Source organism: Phymastichus coffea, unplaced genomic scaffold (genome assembly GCF_024137745.1).
Source record: "Phymastichus coffea isolate CEN01 unplaced genomic scaffold, Cenicafe_Pcof_1.1 PCOF00015, whole genome shotgun sequence".
Classification (NCBI taxonomy): Eukaryota; Metazoa; Arthropoda; class Insecta; order Hymenoptera; family Eulophidae; genus Phymastichus; species Phymastichus coffea.
This window is the reverse complement of record NW_026706826.1, coordinates 5,833,907-5,856,565: the sequence shown is the minus strand read 5'-3', so window position 1 is coordinate 5,856,565 and position 22,659 is coordinate 5,833,907. Positions and strand designations below refer to the sequence as shown.

The 22,659-nt window shown below is 35.8% G+C and overlaps 1 protein-coding gene across 8 annotated transcripts in view; it reads left to right on the top strand.

Moving 5' to 3' along the window:
* The window catches only part of LOC131675033 (latrophilin Cirl-like), a 795,927-nt gene that overhangs the window by 545,535 nt on the left and 227,733 nt on the right, over positions 1-22,659 (top strand). For all 8 annotated transcript variants that reach the window (XM_058953848.1, XM_058953849.1, XM_058953854.1 and 5 more), the window contains one exon: positions 6,614-6,782. In XM_058953848.1, coding sequence (XP_058809831.1) covers positions 6,614-6,782 — 169 coding nt within the window. The remainder of the gene's footprint in view (positions 1-6,613; positions 6,783-22,659) is intronic.

Here is a 22,659-nt window from a genome sequence, read left to right as displayed (position 1 = left end):
GTATTGAGAAGGACGTTCAGGTAGGGAAGAAATCACTTAATCACTTGAATGTCAACAACTTTATTTGCTCTGCAACCGCAACATGAATGAAATATTGATTATCGTATGCCTGCGTACGACGATGCGCTCCATGGCTAGCACACACTGAGACTCAGAAAGGCGCAATGGTGCCGTTGTGCAATTGAATTAACGGAAGTGGGCCCGAGGTTAGAGGGAGGACCAGCCATGCACGGAAAGTGTGCGCGGTGGCTATCCCGAAACCAAACACCCTGTTAGAATTCAAATTGTGGTCCAATCAATCGCAATTCTGTTGTTATTGCATGTCTTTATAAAATTTCTTTGTAAATCTTTTCTTTTCCGGATACCTACAATTTTGGCGAGGTCTCCTACTCTTGATCCAGCAAAACAACTGCCTACCATAATTGAGCTACCACCATGCTTCACGCTAGGAACTAAATATTTATTGTTATATTTCTTATTCGCCCTTCTTCTTACATAAACTCTTCTTTTAATACCAAAAATTTCAATGTTTGACTCATTGGACCACAGAACTTTCTTCTAATCATCAATCATCTAGTTTTTGTGTATATTACAAGCGTTTCTCTTTATTTACTAATCTTAGTAGAGGCTTTTTGGCGGCGACTCAACCAAATAGTTTTTTCCCTCTTAAACATCTTTTCGCAGTACTTACATTTAATAGTTTTCTTTAAGGTGGAATAATTTTATGACGCTTACAAGTAGACAAATTTCGTGATTGACCATCATAACTAGATAATACAAGATTTATTGAACTCACAATGTTCGCGATTTTTGTTGTTAGTATGCTTATAATTACCTGTAAGTTAATATTTGAGAAAGTATACATGATTTTATGACAGTAGAGGCATTACGTTATGTTTCTTATGAAAAAAAAAAATTTGAAAAAATTACAAAGTATTCTGCGTAAAAAAATTAGCATTTTTTCCATTATTTGATTGTACGGGGATCTGAAAAATTGAAAAAAGTATTAATTTTCAGGAAAAATGCTCATACGCATGTTGAAATTGAGAAAGATAAGATTTGTACAAGTTATTTAGATAGGGCTTGGAAAGAACTATAGAATGGTTTGTTTTTAATTTTCCTGCAATTATTTTTCGAGAACCAGCAAGGGGTTCAAAATGAACAAAAAATTTTAGAATTTTCAATCATGAACTATCGCTTAGAAAACTTAGACAACAAATTTCATTCCACTTATCATTTATACCATTTAAAAGCTGATAGGAAAAACTTGGAAGAAGCTCACAAACGTGCCTCCGCCTGTTTCTGTACGATAATTTTAACCAAAAATATGAAACTTTAATTATTAACTAATTTTGCTCATGGCTGGGTAAAAATACACGATCAGCACTGTTTATAAAAATTATTTTGAATGTATGCATGTACCTTTACTATTTCCCTATAGTATTTTGCAATTTTCCTATAGTAACAGAGATTATCTAAATCACATAAAGAACTTGAACTATTATCCTCTTATAGACCAATTATTCCTTTAACAATACTTTCAACAAGTTTTTTTAAAATTAATCCTAGTTTAAATCAACCTAATAAAACTGAAAAAAAAAAACTTATCGCAGATCATCAATTTGTTTTCAGGTGCAACCACTCCACGATTGAATAATAGCTTTTAAAAAACCCTGCTAATTATTAGTTATCGGTCAAGCCCTTTTTTTCAGACAGAATCATTAAATTTTTGAAAAGAATTAAAGAAAAACTTTTTATCCTTAAATGTCAATAAATGATGATAACAACTAAAAAAATGTATTTTTATATCAGTAATTTTGCATTGAAAAATTATTGAATCTTGAGAAAAAGGAGAATGAAAAGTTTTTCAAAAAAATAAAACTTTTAACAAAAAATTTTTTTTTGATACGAGGGCGGGTCAATAAGTCTTTACAAAATCCAAGAGATGGATCGTCACGCTTAAATTATGATGTTTTTGGCAAGCAATACTACTAACTAGATATCGTACAAAGTTTCAGCTCGATTCATTAAGTGGTTTTTTTATGAGCGTTGAACAAAAAGTTATTGGTTTATTTGAAAAATGGAAAAAACAGAGTTTCGAGCGGTGATAAAACATTTTCATTTGAAAGGCCTTAAACCAAAAGAAATCACAGTTGAGTTGAACGCCGTTCATGGCAAGTCTGCCTCTGTGTTTAAGACTGTTTATAACTGGGTAAATGAATATAAACTAGGCCGTACAACAACAAAAGATGAACCTCGTTCAGGACGCTCCGTATAAGTGAGTACGCCCGAAATGGTCAACAAAATCCACGATGTGGTGTTGACTGATAGAAGATTAAAATTGCGAGAATTAGTTAAGGCCACCGCTGAATCAAAGGATACAATCATTTCAATTTTGCATGAAAAATTGGGGATGAAAAAAATATCAGCAAGATGGGTGCCGCGTTTGCTCACTGTTGAAAACAAACGAAACATAGGTACACCACTACACTTCTGAAACCAAAGAACAGTCCAAACAATGGATTACCGCAGGAGAATCAGCCTCAAAGAAGGCAAAGACAATAAATTCAGCTGGCAAGATTATGGCCACAGTTTTCTGGGGTACGTATGGAATCATCTACATCGACTACTTGGAAAAGGACCAGATGATCACTGGACAATATTATGCGTCATTATTAGGCTAGCTGAAAGAAAAAATCAGAGAAAAATGTCCTCACTTGAACAAAAAGAAATGCCTCTTTCTTCAAGACAATGCTCGAGTTCACACGCGCGCAGTTTCGATGGCAAAAATTAACGAATCAAAGTTCGAATTAATTGACCATCCACCATATTCGCCTGATTTGGCTCCCAGTGACTTTTTCTTCTTTCCTAACTTCAAAAAATGGCTTGCCGGACAACGATTCGTGTCGAATGAAGAAGTCATCACCGAAACAGATGCCTATTTTGAGGGTTTTCAGAAATCATATTTTTCTGATGGCTTAAAAAAACTGGAAGGCCGTTTAATAATATGTATCGACCTTCAAGGAGATTATGTTGAAAAATAAAAAAAAGTTACATACGCAAAACTTTATTTTCCTTCTTTTTGTAAAGACTTATTGACCCCCACTCGTAATAATTCCTTTTAAACAGATAATATTAAAAAAAATTATTTATAAAAAAATAAAAACTCCAAACTCATTTATTAAATTACATATGTATATTAATGTTCGATGTCTTAGTAAAATGAGACCCCGCGGCTTGTCACTTCTGCAGTTTTTAACGACTCCAAACCTAATTTCTAAGTTACGTACGTCCGTGTCTTTCTAGTACCTATTGCCGTCTCTACTCTGAATCACTGCATTCAGTCGATACGGCATATTAATATACAATTGAATCGGCGATTGAGGAATGGTCTATCAAATTTATATAAAATGCGATCTAGATCTTCTAAATTTAAAAAAATCATGTATTCCTAGCACAGTCGACGGCCCATAATATTCCAGACGTGTTCGATGAGTTTAAGGTTAGTACTATTTGAATGATGACCTAGTGATGTTGTTCCTCTCAAAAAATCGTCTAAGCACAATCACAGTGTGAGGGCGCCCATTATCTTGAATAAATTAACCAAATTCAAATTTCAAGACCAATCGTGTTACCTTAGTATGAAAATCATGGAGGTTGAACCGTTCTTCCCGGTGACGTCAGACTAGAAGCCTCCTATCATTACTGTGTAAGTAAAAACGATATTTATCGGTAAATAAAATATTATCGTATTGCGTCATACATCTTTGATTATGTCGGTGGGCATAAGATACGTCTTACTTTTAGCATTGGTATACGAACCGGTTCACTAACTCGTAATTCAGATTTTTCAAAGACGGATAATAACTGACCGATGAGAAATACTTCTTTGTCCTTGTCATTATCGTCGGTACAGTTATTGTTGTTGTTGTTGACGGTTTTAGAAAATTTTAGCTGACAACATTGGCATAAACGAACGATTCTCGACGAACACGACAAATAATTGCTCGATCATCTGGAGGAGTTGTTATCCATTGCCGGCCTTGCCTCGACCAACGAGCATACCCACCTGATTCATGGTAACTTTCGTAGGCATGGCACACAATTGAGACGCTGATTCCTAACATGTTACCGGCGTCAAGGTGAGCGTAACCCAACCCCCATCAATAAGAGTTACAAGTTAAGTGACTTCTAGTTCAGATAAATGCCGACGAAGCATGATTCAGAAATATAATAAAAAATCATAGTTTGCAAAACGTTTTTATTCATTTTTTCTATATTTTATAAAAATAAAAAAAAATAGTGAAAAAAACTGTTCATTTAAAAACGAATCGCTTTATAGGAAGTAACAAAATCGTTCACATGAATACTGAGTCGAGTAGGTCGAGTAATGGGTATAGTTCTGGGGTATCAATTTTTTTAATTATTGTAATTTTTTTCAAATAGTGAAGTTAAGACACACCGAGGCCGATAAGTAATAAACATAACGTAATATTTTTTTCAAACAATTTTTGAAGAAAAAGAATTTTTATTTAGCTATTATCATGATTTATTTACATTTAAGGAACAAAAACATGTTCCTTTAATTCTTTTCAAAAGTTTGACAATTCGCTTCGAAAAAACAAGTAGACCAGTTATTTTTATAATTGTCAAGGTTTTTGGGTATATATTTAGCTAAGAAATACCTATAAACATTGATACTTTTCATGATACTTACCAGAAAGTTATTTTTTGTACTTTTTTCAAAATAATAAAGATGATTGAAAAAAATGTTTTTTTTTTTAAACTAATGAATAGGTTTCGTAGGTAATTTATTCTCGTTTAAAGAACTACTTCTTTATTTGATGTACGATTATTGGTTGCTGAGATATTGGCGATTGAAGGAAATAGAACCATTTTTTATTCAAAGTTCGATAACTCAGTGATATGTGGACACAAAGAGAGACGAAAAAAAAACGAAATTTAAACTGAATAAACATGCTAACTAAAATTTAAGTTCGTTTGAACAAAAAAAATTTTCCAAAATCCGTGGACTCAAAAAAAACAACAAAATTTTTCTCTCGCTCTTTTCCTTAAGATTATCTAGAAATCCTAGCAGATGAAAAATTTTGATTCAAAAATCCTACTAAAATTTTGACTCAAAAATCCTAATGTAGCTTTGAAATGTTTTTTTTTCTCGATACGATCATCTTTCACGAAAATGCAGCTCTTCAAAAATCGCCGAAAAATTTAAGAATTTTTTGTTTCCTTATTTTTTTTCAATAGTACAAATTTTTTATCATTTCAATTTATTTAAAAAATGACAAATTATAATTATTTGATCAAGGGTTATCAGCGTTTAAATATTATCATTACACATTAATTCTTTGATACTAGGAGAAAGGGTTCGATTGTGAACACCCATTTGCTTTTGGCTCATAACTTTTGATCAAGTGCATATTTTTTGGACATATCTATGTACCTTAAGGTATCTAGAGACCTTAACTATTCCAGCAATATTCCATCGTTTAAAAAAAAAACAAAATGAATGCCTACAATCGCAATAATTTCAGTATCCACAACCGAATTTGTCAGCCATCTTCAAAAGTGGTGAAATTGTTGTTGTCGACATATTGGTTGCAATCGATATTGCATCTCAAAGTAAGAAGAAATTCCTATTGAATAAATATGTATTACACTTATCTTCATTGATTTACTTCAATTTTTAATACTGTTGAAAAAGTTTAAATAAATTTTAGTAATTTTTTTTTTCAAGTACAGAAAAATAGATGTAGCACGAATCAGACTCGTTTGTTCGTTTCGATATTTAGTATGAAAAAACGTAAATGACATTTGTCAGAAAAACCTCATCTGCTTTCTGTCAACCGAAACGCAAGAGTGCCACAATTAAGCTATATCCTCAAACCAAACCTTTTACCCTATCTATAATAATTAAAATGTTTAGTTCTGATGTAAGCATTATTATATAAACGTTGCATTACATGAGAACGTGCATTATATTGTATAGTGCTATATGAAATTGTTATTTATTAATTGAGATTTGTATTTATTAAGGTATTCTTTCATTAAATATCTTACTCTCTATTCTATATGATGCTACGCTTTGATTGTTGAGCTTTCGATAGTTTCACTGTTTGATTACTATCTTTACGACACAGTTGACCAAGCTAACAATAAATATAGACGAGCAGTAAATTTACGATAGTAAATGTAATAATTTAGTTATTCACTAAAAAAATTGATTAGAAATAACAATTTAATATAAATTCAAGTAGAAAGATTGACACATTGAGACAGTATATTAACTTAAATTAGTTTTTTGGCTATTGTGCATCGCTATACCGAATTATCGTGCTAGGCAACTGCCGAAAATTTGAGGCGTTCAATCAGGCTCCTTGATTTTTTGGTCTATTTAAGTTGCTGAATTCAATTAGTTTTACTAAATTATGAACTAGTAAAAAATGATTACGTTTGAGGATATAATATAAGCATTATTTTAAAATCATCTTGTGAAAACAGTGTTTTATTCTTTCTTACCACCTATCTAATTTTATTGATGGTAATTTAAAAGAATATCCGAATTCAAAGATCAATATATTTTCTAATTTAATAGGGCCTGGTTAAGAGGAGCAATTGTCCTGGTGTTCCTGTTAGGCCTTACCTGGACGTTTGGATTATTGTACTTAAATCAAGAATCTGTTTTCATGGCGTATATCTTCACTGTGCTGAACAGTTTACAAGGGTTGTTCATTTTCGTCTTTCACTGCATGCAAAACGATAAGGTAAGATTATATTACTAAAGTTGATAAAAGATTATACAGAGGTTTGTTTTTAATCTCATAAATTACGATTGAATGCATAGTAAATCGATCTACTGATAATTACTTTAGCCCTATGAACTCTTGGGAAGCATAGAAATCTGCATGTAAATCTAATTTCAAAATTAGGGAACTTTATAAAATCCAACAATTTCAGTTGTTGATCTTAAAGAACTATATGACATTTATTTATTTCTATGCTAACTAAATACCTTATAACGGGACTTTTGTTCGAGGTGTTCCGAACAGAAGCCGAAACAAAAATTAGTTATTATTCGTGGACGAAAATTATATGTAGCGGGCGTTGTCGCTATCATGTAACCCTATGCTCCTGCATAGGCCCATCCAGGGTCCAGCTGCTTCAGGTTGCATCCTTCGTGAAAAGAGAGAAATTGGCATGCAGAGAGTATCGTGAGCTACGCGAAGATCAACCAGTGAATAACCGAGAGAGAACGGAGCGTGAATCAATAATGCGAATGTTAGAGTTAGATTAATAACTCGGCACGAATTTCAGGTAAAGAGCAGTTTTTATCGGCAAGAGGGAAGTTAATACAAAATTTAGAATTATAGAACGTAAACTCGGCGCAAATCGGATGACGCGCCTGCGTCACGTACTACTGTGGGCAAAAAGTAAGGTGAATTTGTTTGTAAAATGAAAAATCGTTATTTATTCTTCTACATCAATGTCATCCCCTTCGAAGTAATCCCCTCCCGATAAAATACACTTATGCCAACGTTTTTTCCAATCCTCGAAACATGCCAAATAGTCCCTTTCCGGTATAGCCATCAGCGCCTTCTTCGATTCAGCTCTTATCTCCTCGGCGACTTTTTTGCAAGAAATTGAGCGTTTTTGGTACCAAACGAGATTTGACTTTTCGTAGGCCCAAATGGTCTTTCAAAATTGTTTTCACAGATCCTTCTGATATTCCGATCATATCAGTAAGGTCTCTAACAGTCAACCGACGATTTTCGAGCACTAATTCCTTCACTTTATTGACGTGTTGGTCATCTGTTGACGTCGATGGTCGTCCGGAGCGCTCCAAGTCATCAACACGTTCTCGACCCTCTTTGAAGTCTTTGTACCACTTATAAACATTTTTCTGCGACATGGTAGAATCACCAAAGGCCTTCCGCAACATCCTCAACGTTTCCGCAGCCGAAATTTCATTCCGCAAACAAAATTTGATGGCACTTCTTTGCTCAATTAAATCAGACATTGTAAAAATCGAAACATGCACTCTTGGTCGTTTGGTAAACACAAGCGTAAATATATTACTGATGATGACATTGACATGAAATTTGTCCCAGATGTCATTCGCAGTCCTACCAACTCAAGAAAAAAAGAACTAGCCCGAAATGTTAAGCCCGCGAAGTTTAAATTGAAAATTCACCTTACTTTTTGCCCACAGTAGTAGGCCAGTGCAACACAAAGACTCGTAGTCATGCATCCAAGAGAAATGAGTATAGCGCATGCGCCACATGAGTGAACCAAATGTAAACTCACGCCACGTTATGAGCCGCCGCCTATAGAAAGCGAACAGTCGTACTCGCGATGGATACACACTTCCGACGCATTAGACTCAGTAGCAAGTGGATCAAACCAAAAGTTATACAAGGTGAGCGTGAGGAGAGAGAGTGTAAAAGAGAGAGAAAGCCAAGTGACGAGCGGTACTTACAGTGCTGATCACTCGCTTAATCCGTTAGGATTCGATAGCGCACTCGCTTCGCGGACCTAGCTTGCGTATCCGCTTCTCCACTGGTAGGCGATCGTCTTAAGTCATACGAGGTGTGTTCAAAAAGTAACGAGAATTTTTAAATTTCGCGGGTTTGGAGAGTCCGCTTGTATAAAATTTTTTTTTATTATGTTGGTACACATGCCCCTGAAGTACGATAAAATTTTCAGCAATATTCATTGCTTACTTTTTAAGTGGCAGCCGCTAACGTTAGACGTGTTTTTCGAGCTCGGCGATTTTCGTTTGTGAAAAAAAATGGATCAAAGAATTTGTATTAAATTTTGCGTAAAAAATGAAATAAAGTGTAGTAAAGTTTGTCAAATGTTAACAAAGGCATATAGTGAGTCTGCTATGAGTAAAGCAAGGATTTATGAGTGGTATAAGCGTTTCCAAGATGGCCACGAAAACGTTGAAGATGACGAACGACCCGGACGCCCAAGCACATCAACAACCGATGAAAACGTGAAAAAAGTGAAAGAAATGGTTATGAACGATCGCCGAATCACAATCAGAGAAGTCGCTGATGATGTTGGCATATCAGTTGGCTCATGCCATCAAATTTTTTCGAATGTTTTGGGTATGAAACGTGTGGCAGCAAAATTCGTTCCAAAATTGTTGAATTTCGAACAAAAACAGCGGCGAATGGAAGTTGCTCAGGAGTCGCTAAATGAAGTCAATAACGATGCAGAACTACTAAACGTGTTATAACAGGTGACGAAACATGGATTTACGGATATGATGTCGAAACTAAGGCTCAATCGTCCCAGTGGAGGCATTCTGGATCGCCAAGACCGAAAAAGGCTCGACAAGTGCGGTCGAATGTGAAGGTTATGCTCACTGTGTTCTTCGATTTTAATGGCATAGTGCATTATGAATTCTTGCCACAAGGTCAAACAATCAATAAGCAGTACTACCTACAAGTTCAACGTCGTTTGCGTGAAGCAATCCGAAAAAAACGCCCGGATTTGTGGCGAAACAATTCATGGCTTTTGCACCACGATAATGCGCCTGCTCACACTTCATTGCTTGTTCGTGAATTTTTGGCCAAAAACGAAACTGTAAGGATGCCTCAGCCTCCATATTCGACAGATATGGCTCCATGTGACTTTTTTCTATTTCCAAAAATAAAGAGAACATTAAAAGGCCGTCGTTTTACAAGCATAGATGACATTAAAAGCGAATCGCTGAAAGAGCTAAAAGCTATTACAAAGATCGAGTTTCAAAAGTGTTTCGAGGATTGGAAAAAGCGTTGGCATAAGTGTATTGTATCCGAAGGGGACTACTTTGAAGGCGACAACATTAATGTAGATGAATAAATAAATATTATTTTCATAAAACGAAAATTCTCGTTATTTTTTGAACACACCTCGTATATATATACGAGGTGTGATCAAAAAGTAAGGTGAATTTTTATTTTTCTCAAAAAATATTTATTTATTCATCAATTTTTATTTTATCTCCTTCAAAGTAATCCCCCTCGGATATAATGCACTTATGCCAACGCTTTTTCCAATCCTCAAAGCATTTCAAAAAATCATTTTTTGTGATCTTGTTTAGTTCATCCTTCGATGCCGTCTTTATCTCCTCAATCGTGGCAAAACGCCGTCCTTTCATGGGCCTCTTCAGTTTTGGGAACAAGAAGAAGTCACAGGGGGCCAGATCTGGGGAATACGGTGCCTGTGGCATCGTTACTGTGTTGGTTTTAGCCAAAAATTCGCGCACAAGCAACGATGTGTGAGCAGGGGCGTTATCATGGTGCAAAAGCCAATTTTTATTTTTCCACAAATTCGGACGTCTCTGGCGGATTGCTTCGCGCAAATTGCGCATAACTTGCAGGTAATATTCCTTATTTAATGTTCTACCCTGTGGCAAAAACTCATGATGCACCACGCCCCTGCAGTCAAAGAAAACTGTAAGCAAAACCTTTACATTTGATCGAACTTGGCGTGCTTTTTTTGGTCTTGGTGATCCAGAATGCCTCCACTGGGACGATTGAGTCTTAGTCTCGACGTCATAACCGTATACCCATGTTTCGTCACCTGTTATAACCCTGTTGAGTAAATCTGGATCATCGTTGACGTCATTCAGTAGCTCTTGGGCGATGCTCATGCGACGTTTCTTTTGGTCGAAATTGAGCAATTTCGGAACAAACTGCGCTGACACACGTCTCATGTCTAAAACACTCGTCAAAATTGATTGGCACAAACCAACTGAGATGCCAATATCATCAGCAATTTCTCTAATGGTAATTCGACGATTTCCCAACACTATTTTCTTCACTTCTTCAACATTCTCATCAGTTGTTGATGTGCTGGGGCGTCCAGAACGAGGTTCGTCGTCGGTGTCTTCTCGGCCTTCTTGGAAGAGTTTATACCACTTGTAAACATTTTTTTGTCTTAAAGTAGACTCACCGTATGCCACTTTCAGCATTTCAAGTGTTTTGGAACATTTGATTCCATTTTTCACACAAAATTTAATGCAAACTCTTTGATCCATGTTTTTAGACAGCAGCAAATCGTGGAGCACGCAAAACACTTCTAACCTTGATGCCTCTCACAAACAAACCAAACATACTACAAAGCTGAAATTTGGAACGTATGTTCTAGACGGGTGTACCGACATAACCAAATAAAAAAGTCGAAGATCGAACGGACGTAGCTCGCTAAATTTCAAAATTCACCTTACTTTTTGATCACACCTCGTATATTGATTTTATATAAATAGCAACATTTTTGTTTAGACTCGTATACTTATTTTATAGTAGTCCAGCAATGATATGATAAACTAAAAGTCTAATACAAAAGCTCTTGAATACCTTTACTTCAGAAAGAGTCTGTAAAATTTCAAGTAAAGTCATTCAGGTAAAGTATTTCATTTATTTATAACACTATGTGCCTACGATCTACAAAAATGCAAGACCTATTTGTAACAGAAGTCATGACGCAGCATGAATAATGTACAACATGCATAATGTATATACTTTTTTACAACAAACGCTCCATGTAATCATCGGAGCTGCTACTATAATTGTGAGAACCCGTCTGTCATATATATAATCGTAATGTTTATATTTAGTGAACTCAAACTATTGACGTTTTCATTGATAATTAATTATAATGCCGCATTCAAATACGTTTGAGAGTCATGCCCGACACACTTTGTATCTAGAGTCACGCTATGCGGAGTTTGACCAACGTTTTAATGCTATTTCTATAATTGTATAGCATAAGAATTGAAACAATGTCCACGTATAGGTCGTATTCGATTCATTATGTTTATATTCCGTATATGTGCAAGCGAATGCCGATTATGAAAATAGATAAAAGATATGCTTATGTACTGATATATATATATATATATATATATATATATATATATATATATATATATATATATATATATATATATATATATATATATATACAGGGTGACCCATTTTAAAGGAACCACCCCGAAATTTTGTACGGTTGGCATTCTACAAAAAAATTGTTCAGACAAGTTGTTTGGAGCACTGAGGGACACCTTTCCCAGAAATCGGATTAGACCTTGAGATTTATTTTCATTTTGAAGGTCAAAGTCACTTTTTGAATAGGAACCTATAATTTTGATCCCGATTTCAGAAAGAGCGAGAAATTCGTTTAGATATATAATTATAGAATACGTTTAGATAATGTATTATGTATGGGGTGCGGTTAACCCCCCCCCGCGTAAGATCATGTAGGGGTCAAATTTATTATTTTCTTTATCTATGCATAGGGATGATCGGACAAGGGTAAGATTAATATTAATAACCCAAAAACTCAAATAACCCAGTTTAACTTTCTTACCAAATCCGAAATAAAAGAATGAAGTGTTTTGAGTTTTATTATTATTAACAAGTTAGACAAACTTGTTAATAATAACGGAAGCTTATTTTCCATTTTTTATCTATTTTTCAAGGCTTTATTCAAGGATTTATTCAAGATTTATTGAAGATTACGTACAATTTTATTTCATTTAATTAACGAAAGCTTATTTTCCATTTTTTAGCTTAGACGCCGTGTAAACTTCTTAATTGTTGACATTCTGTTATCTCTCGGGGCGTATTCGTGGTTGACGTCTCTCTCTCTTTGTTCAATGATTCGGATACTCACGTGGTTTGGGTACCGAAGCCTCTCTAGGTAATTTTGACGGTAAAGGTCGATATCGTGCTGAAGCAATATATTACTGTCGAGTTATTGGGTTGAGGGGGGCAAGATATTACCAGCAAGTTATTGGGTTATTACAGTTAATCTTAACGTAGAATTTCTCGCTCTTCCTGAATCCGGGATCAAAATTATAGGTTCCTATTCAAAAAATACCTTTGACCTTCAAAATGAAAATAAATCTCCAGGTCAAATCCGATTTCTGGGAAAGATGTCCCTCATTGTCCCAAACAACTTCTGTCTCAACAAATTTTTTGTAGAACGCCGACCGTAGAAAATTTCGGGGTGGTTCCTTTAAAATGGGATACCCTGTATATAAATATATATATATACATATTGCAACGGTAGTCGATTCGATTAATCGATCCGTTCGCGATTCGTCTACTCGCAATGTTAGTTCGAACGACTAAAAATTGGAACCAAAGTGAGTATTATTATATGATGTAGCTCATTTACATAGAAAAATTAAGGAATTGTATCCGAATAATCCCATTGGACTATCGAAATTTTCAGAGCTTTGACTCAAAATTTTCAGAATACGTTGAACTGGTTGGAGCTAAAGGCATATATAGTGTATGCGTTTATACTATTCATGAAAATTTCAAAAATATGGTTGAGGCTGCTGATTTCGAAAAGATGACGCTTGGACTTGAATACACAATAAAAATTATAATGATTGCTTTTTAATTATGATGTATAAAGAACCGAGAATTGACTGTTATTGAAGAAATTGTATAGCTTGTCCAGGTATTGAATCTTTTCATGATTACGTGCAAGACATTCTAAAAGAAAGAAATATTACGAAAGTCATTTTCAGCGTATGGCAGTCGACCGATAGGTGTACACTGACAAAGCAATGGTTATAAAAGACTTCATCTCTGAAATGTGCTGTCAATTAAAGAAATTATTATCTGTCTCAACTGAAAGAGAAGTGAAACCAGGAGAAGTATTATCTTGTATTGACTTTTCTAAAAATTTGAACTACGTTGTTTAAAATGATGCCCAAGCATTCCATTTTAATAATGACTAATCCATAGTTTACGTTACTATTTTTTATTATGGAAATGGTGATGTAATTGACCATCAAAGTTTAATAGTTTTATTTGAAAGCACGACCAATGATTCAGCATCAGTATACATATTTCAAGAGAACATGATAAGAAATAAAAAAAGTGTATCCTAATATAAAGAAAATAATTTACTCTAATGATTGTGATAAGCAACATTACAAAAGTAAGTTTCAGATGTGCAACCTCATACATCATCAGGAGGACTTTCGCATAAAAGCAGAACGGCATTTCTATGCAACAGCTCGTGGAAAACGTGCTTACGACGGTGTCGAAGTGATATTAAAAATGCGGCTGTTCGAACTAGTCTTCAAGCAAAACCAACAGAAGCCATATTAAACTCGAAAAATCTGTACGAGTGGGTAGCAGCAATTTTTGAAAGCTTAAAAGTATTACAATAAAGAAATGCATAATAGAACACAAAGAAAATTATCAAAAACATTTTCAAATGCGCCAGCAGTACCGCAAATCCAAAATTCACATGCATTTATTGTTGAATCAGAAAACATTTTAAAAGTATTTAAATATTCGGTAGATCATAAATCTGTGGCAACAGTGATATACAAAAATTAAAAAGAGACAATGGATTTCTTAGAAAATATAATCAAATACTATTTTCTTCATGCACTGAGCATGACAGTCTCAATCCTGTTAAACATAGAGAACTTTTAATTCATCTACAATAAAAAGGAATGAAATGATGACACTTTTTAAAAATTATGATATAAAACTTAATAAAATCTGCTATGTACTTTTCGGAGAACAATGACGCTCCCTCCCATTTGAAGATGAAAATTGAATCTTTTTATTACGAACATACATATAATGACTGTTCAGGCCGCTCGGCCTGATTGCGAGATGTTTTTCCTTCTTTTTTTCTTTTTTTCTAAATTGCTAATTTGGCTATTTTTCCAAACCAAGTTGTCAAAGCCAAGAAATGTGTGACGTCACTGTTTTGCAAACAAGAATTATAAATGTTTGACTCTCTATCCTATCCTTAGAATACAGTTCGATGACGAGTCAAACCCTTCCGATGGTTAACTCACAACACGATTATTAGTGACACTTGTTTTCTGTTTATTAACAAGTCTCAGCTGGTATCATGTTGTGTACTGATGTCACACATTCCACCCCTTGTTGTAAGTTATTTTTGTTTGGGGGGCGACACTTCATGGGCCATTTCTGGCCTATTTGCTTGGGACTAGTGGGAGCATCAGAGAGTGCTCTTATGCTCCAGCACTCGGTATAAAATAGGTTGCATCACCGATACTCGACCAGTCTAACATTTGACCAGCCTGGCAGCGTAATTCTATGGAGTATCCCTCGAAGGCAGCCCAACTTATTCCAGGAATACATACAAGAGGAAATCGAGGTACACGTCCAAGGGGACATCCAGACACAAATACAAATGGACAACACACCACAATCCGCGACACCTAGAAGACAGTGCGAGATAGAAAGAGTATGGAAAGTACAATCAATAAATACTGTAAAAGTTCAACCTACCTACAACTTACTTTTTTACTACAAATAGTATCAAATAGGTATGTCTATAACGAGTGATTGCTTCGCGCACGGTCCTAACGGTTTATCTTTTCACCCGATCATGGGTGCGTACACTGAACCCACAGTAAGTTCATAGTCTTAAGACTTATACTATAACCTAAATCTATTTGATAATTCATTTTTAACATCATCAAATCTTTTCCAATTTTTTCCACAAATTAATAAATCATTTACAAATAATATTAAATAAATTGCATCATTCTTTTCATACTTTTGCACATCGAAATAATCGCTCTCGCTTCTTTGGAATTTCAATTTTTCAATTTTTTTTGAAATTTCAATGATTAAAACAGCTCTTGGATTTTCTCTCAAACCGTACAATACTTTATTTCCATTATAAGCTTTATATATTCTATCTTCATAGTATATTGGTTCTTTTACAAATACTTCTGAATTTACGTAACCATTTAAAAAAGCTGTTTCTGAAAAAAAAAAATTATTTCTTCTGCTATAAATTTTCAATGTGTTTTCAACGAAAATGATTTTATTTTCATTAATTATTATTTCTGAAAAACTTAAAAAATGTTTTTATTTTTTTATTATAATGATGGGTGACAACTCGCGCGAGGCGAGTTTGTCCCGTACGAAGGCCTTTCAACAGCCGAGCGGCCTTTGACTCGGGCGGCAATCAGGCTCTCGGTCACCCCGTCCCGTTCGCGCGTCAATAACAAAGTCTTCGTAGATTTGAATCCGGACTCCCGATACCGCGATCGTGAGATATTCGATCGGACGTATTCGTATATATTTATCCGTAATCGGTTATATATATAATAAGCAATAATGGGGAAGCATATGGATATACTCAAGCGAGTTTAATAGTACTTATAAAATTTATTTTATAAAGCTTAAGTACATAAGCCTATATATATATATATATATATATATATATAAACGCGTGTTCTTCGCCTCGCGTTGTCTATTATCTATAAACAATATGGTACTCATTTATTTTTTAAATAAAGTTATTGACAATCGGTCCTTTATATATTATTTTCTATTTATCGGTCCTCTCTCCTATCTGTTTTTCTTTAAATGGATTGTAAGCTCCGTCAAATGTGCACGTATATTCGTATATGTCCAATTAATACTGTGGATTAATTTATATTTTTTTCTTGGTCCTAGCGGCATGAACAAGTTGGCTGTACGGTTGCTGTGTTTCTTTGCCTTTTACTAACACTCAAACTGAACTCAACTTTTAATTAAGTAAAGGAATAATACCGGATAACTCGGACGAATCAAACTAAATTTAGATTTCAATCGGCGAGATGAACTCTGTAATGCAGAAATATTGCGGCCTAGTTACTCTAGCGCTCAGTCCTGACTGACTAATCTCTAGTCGTTGTTTTCACCGGTTTATTATATATTCTTTGTCCCTCGGATTCCGTCTCTCTCTCGCACATACGCTTTAGACGCTTACGCTTCTCGTATTGGCTCGTATTACCTAGCTAAGCACGCTGACTGCAGCATGCTGTCGCAGCATGCTGCAGCAGCGTGAATCAGCCTCTGCCGCTCATTCCCACCGAGTCGCGCACACGAATACTGCTAGCTATAGTGTTTTATTACTATGTCCGAACGGAATTATCGAGAGCGAAATTTTAATCGTAAAACATAATTATAACATAATGGAACATCACGTAACATCTCTCCCTCCTTAAAATCGTTTCCGTCCTCGGTAACGTTTTGGGTCCAACTAGGGTAGTACAAGAAGAAAATAATAATATACATAATAATGATAAATAATAATAGTAAAGTAATATAAATGGTCCTCTTTATTGATATACAAGCAAAATAGTTAATAGAAGGAGACAAAAGCTCGTTAATTTGGTCCAATCTTTATTTGCGCAACGCAAGTTGGCGGTTATCCTGTCCGGTTATTAGATCTAGCCCCTCTAAGTCTTGTAGACAGGAAATTTGGTCCTGGAGTAACAAAATTTGGTCCTTTGGTTTGGCTGAGGGAGTTTGCAAAAACAAGGTCAGCTTGTTTATACTATCAAAGGGGGACCCGTAGTAATCGTAGGTCTCTAGATTACAGTCTTGCAAATGTTGGTCCCAATCGGAAAGGTACACTGCCCTTCCACAGAACCAATGCGTTCTCAGAACATTCCGGTTTTGGTATTGGCAAATGGTCCTATGTGCTTCTAATTCTGTCTCAGTAACATAGTGTCAGCAGGCACCATGATAAACGTACATGGACCTGTTCCGGAGTTTGGCTGTGAGATGTCGAGGTGGCGAATGTTTCGCCTTATAACGTTTATTTAAGTTGCTTAATGCTGAAGTGACACTCCAACTAAATATGTATTTGATTACTCCCATAGGCCCGCAAGAGCTTTGCCATGTTTTAATATAATCTACTGGTCCAAATTGCATGAAGTCGAGATGGACCCGCTGTTCTGGCCATGGTTTACCCTGTTTATCGCGGTGCGGTATGAGGAAATGTAATTGTCGGTCGGCGTCATCCTCCTTCGCATAGGCTGGTGTAGTCGATCGTGGCGTGAATCCAATTGGGTTCGTTGTTTTCTCATCTTAGTCTTCCGAAGAGTGCTCATTTGAAGTGTAAGGTGACCATTCCCCTACGGTATACGGAAAGAATCTTAATACTGCCGCAAGGTAATCATCCTCAAGAAGAAATTTAATAATGATTTCTCCATAATGTGAGGAGGATGGGTCTGCTATCGTTGTAGCAGAGCGTATGGTCCCCACAGTACTAAATAATTTGATGACCACAGCTTCTTGTTGAGGGTCATCAAATTTGACTCGAATTGCAGTGGAGGAGTCATCTACTGGTGCCACAGCTTGAAGGCGAATTCCGTTAATTTCTTCCATCCTAAGGTAAAAATATGGTCCAGTTAGTTGCGTGGTCGAGAGGAGAGAAAAAGTACAAAGATTTAAGACTAGACATAAACAATAGTAAAGAAATAGGTCAAAGATTAAAGAGTTATGGGTCCATTAAGTAAAATAATAATATAATTGAATGGTTCAATAATTTTTTTTTATCCTATGACTTATAATTTATACAGCTGATTCGAAGTATCTTCTATCTTCAGGTTTTCTCCGTGGGCCTAGAATCGTTTGTTGGTAACGGTTTCGGTTTTTCAATACGGGGACGATTTATCTCGCTTATGTTCCAGTTTTTTATTTTTCTTGCTTCAACTGCATATTTAATTCTAGTAAATTTGCTGAGAATATCTCTCGTACTGTTGTTTGTGAGATTTTGTAGTGAATGAAACTCATCTATGGGTCCGATACTCTCTAATCATGTCAGGAGTTCGCTCAGCGGCTTATGCTTTAAGTACCGTATCTTGATGCAAGTCGGGTCTATTATCATGTGGTCGGACATGTCACTCATGACGATATTGGGTACTGGAACAAATGATCAATAATTTATTGATTAAAAAAAAATTCATACAGACTCTGCTGCTGTCTGGATTTGTAAACCCGAAGAATTTTCAGATTTTATGAACGGATTAGGTATAGTCGCGGAGGGTTTCGGTTTCTTCGAGGGTTGAATATGAAGGGTTTCAATTTGAGCTTGTTTCTTAGATCGTTCTTTAGGCATCCGAGCAGGCGTTTGCTTATTCGTAATCAGTCCGAGGCTATGAAGAATTGATCTGTGTCGAGGATCCGGTGTATGCACGTGAGGTGAGTCGTGTATTATGGTATTATTTAACGCTTTTGTGCGTACGATGCAACATTTATAAATTATACTGATAATTATTATGATTAGGATATTAATACTGAATTCTCCATAAATCAGTCCTGATTGCGTTGTTATGATTTTTTTATGATTTCTTATCCATTTGCGTCTTTTCCATGATGTCGCTTAATGTTTTTTCTTGGCTGGTCCAGGTTTCAGCTTATGGGGTCCATTCTTCCAATTTAATATCTGTTTCAGATAAGTAGGTTAGTGTCGGGTCAAGATTCGTTAGGTTAAGGGTTATCTTTGGTTGATATAGGTAAATATTTGTATTGTCTTTGCCCACTTCCGTAAACAAGGTCGCATCCTTGGTATAACCGATGCACCCCGGGGTAATTCTTAATATTCCTACTCCTTGTATCTCGGTTTTTTGGTCCACTTGGTACGGGGAGACAATCCGGTCTGTATCTTATTGGTTGGCTGAGTACGAGGTGTGTTCAAAAAGTAAGGTGACTTTGTATTTTTAAGAAAAAATATTTATTTATTTATCAATATTCATGTTGTTCCCTTCAAAGTAATCCCCCTCAGATACAATACACTTATGCCAACGGTTTTTCCAACCCTCAAAGCACTTCTCATAAGCACTTTTCAGTATAGCCTCGAGCTCTTCCAGCGATGCAGTCTTTATCTCTTCAATCGTTGTAAATCTCCGTCCTTTCATAGGTCTCTTTAGTTTTGGGAACAAGAAAAAGTCACATGGGGCCAAATCCGGTGAATATGGTGGCTGAGGCATGATTGTGGTGTTGTTTTTGGTCAAAAAATCTCTCACAAGCAAAGATGAGTGAGCAGGGGCATTGTCGTGATGCAAATGCCATGAATTGTTTTTCCACAATTCTAGGCGTTTTCTTCGTATTGCTTCTCGCAAACGGCGCATAACTTCAAGATAATACTGTTTATTGACCTTACGTCCACATGGTAAGAACTCCTGATGCACTACGCTATGGTAATCGAAGAAAACAGTGAGCAAAACTTTGACATTTGATCGAACTTGGCGTGCTTTTTTCGGTCTTGGCTCATCTGGGCTCTTCCATTGGGACGATTGGACTTTGGTTTCAATATCATAACCATATACCCACGATTTGTCGCCAGTTATGACCCTTTTATGTAAATCTGGGTCGTCGTTGACGTCATTCAACAGTTCTTGAGCGATGCTCATGCGACGTTTCTTTTGGTCGAAATTGAGCAATTTCGGAACAAACTTCGCTGACACACGTCTCATGCCCAAAACGTTAGAAAAAATTTCATGGCACGAGCCAAGCGATATACCAACATCCTCAGCAACTTCTCTGATAGTGATTCGACGATTTTCTAGAACAATTTTCTTCACTGCTTGAACGTTTTCATCAGTTGTTGACGTGCTTGGGCATCCAGAGCGTGGCTCGTCATTGGCATCTTCCCGGCCATCTTGGAAGAGTTTGTACCACTTGTAAACATTTTTTTTACTCAGAACAGTTTCACCGTATGCCACCGTCAACATTTCAAGTGTTTCGGAGCACTTTATTTTATTTTTTACACAAAATTTGATGCAAATCCTTTGATCCATATTTTTCGATAGCAAGAAATCGCCGAGCACGCAAAACACTTATAACCTTTACGCCTCTCACAACTAAACAAAAAATGCTATACACTTGAAACTTGGTACAGATGTTCGGGAAGAGTGTACCAACATAACAAAATAAAAAAATCGATAATCGAAAGTACGTCAGTCACCTTACTTTTTGAACACACCTCGTATATCCATGACCCATCCGTTGATATATAATTCCAACTGGTAATTCGTTGCATTCTCAGAACTATGTCATAATGGTATAATTCATGCCTGGATGGTTGTAATAGCAGTCCTAGTTCGCATTTACTATTTAGATGAGCATCTAAAACAGGTCCTCCAACCGGACATATAAAGATATAGTGTGTTCGCACACAACTTTGCAATGAATGGTGGTCCATCTGTATATACTGATTTTGATCCGAACTTAATGCCTAGTACGGGTATTCGTGTCTAATATATGCAGATTTTCCAGTTGAGCTTGGTGATTGCGGTACCAATACTGAGTGCAGACGGTATAGATTATAGTAATTTTTGTCAACTAGGGGTAAATGAAAGACAATATATGTCTTCCTTTCTCGCTGAATCGCGTCAATGCTGGAGATTTTAATAATTTTTTCAATTCGAAGGTGTTCCGTTGGAATTGGGAAATTGAGGTCCGTTACCATGAATTTTATATCATTTGCTATCTCGTGCAACATGTTAGAATCTATAAGGTTCGGATGTATTTTGCCCCTTTTCAACGCATGAATAATTTCAAGAAGTTTTTCCGAGCTTTTGATAAGATGATCTAATTTTGCCTCTAGCATTCTTCCAAGTGAATGTACTGAAAACATGTACTCCAGTCGGGCATTTTCATTTTCTAATTTCCTGAATTTTTGTCGCATTTGGAGGTTTAAATTATAAATTCTGTCCCCGTGGACGTCCATCATTTTATATAGTTTATTCATTCCTGTGGTAATTATATGGGTCCTATCATTAAAGAGTTTAATGATATCTTTTTGGTCTGCATATAATTGATTTATGTTGGCTTCTATTTTATCAGTTTCGTCAATGGTCACTAATCCAAATAAATTATGACTTCCTATGCCTCCAAAAGGTACCAGTCTTTTCGGCCTGATATTTTTAGGTCCTTGGACATCGGGTGGCTGAATATGTTTTCAATAGCTCCTTGAATCTTCATTCGTATTTGTTCAAGAGCGATTGTCTTCAGATCAATGTGATCCTTGCCGATTATATTACCGCAAGTTTTCTCGTTGAGATGTCCAGTACAATTTTGTAGTAGTGACTGTAGGTCAATTATAGCAGTGGTCTTCGCCAGGAACAAATTGAAGTCGGTGGATATGTATACTTTCCAATCTGCCCTCTTTATACTCATTGGATCTATTCTTTCGCAGTAAATTCCTGGGTTGTTGTCTAACTTTTCTATAGAATAAGCTTGGGGGTCAATAATAGACGGGGCGAATACGGAGAGGAAGGAAAGTAAGATTAGATACATATTAAATGAAAGGAAGTATATTAAAAGAAATAGTACCTGAAAGAACAGAACAAAGTAAATAGTATAGACGAAAAATATAGAACAGATAAGATAAGTGAGTAATCGAATTTATAAAGCTACGCCTGAAGTTTAAGTTTATCCATATGCTTCCGTATTGTTTTTCCATTGGGTAATTCTAATAAAGCATTTTTTGATTTAAGATTTCGACGATTTTTAGGGGTTTTTATAATAACTATCGGCTTTTCCTACCCGAGGTTCGTTTAATATCCAGGCATAATCACCGACTTTCTATTTAAAGGGTCTAGCGTGTTTATCATATTGGTTTTTAGATTTTTCCTTTTCACGAATTTGATTATCACCCGCCGCTATCTTTAGTTCTGTCAAACGTAAGACTAGATCGCGTAGGTATTGATTATAGGTCCATAATTTTTCCTCCCTAGGTATCTTCATGGGGAAACGAGCGATTCATCCGTAAACTAGTTCAAAGGGGGTGTAACCAGTTCCATTATGTATACTTGTATTATATGTAAAAACCGCAAAGGGGATTAGCCGA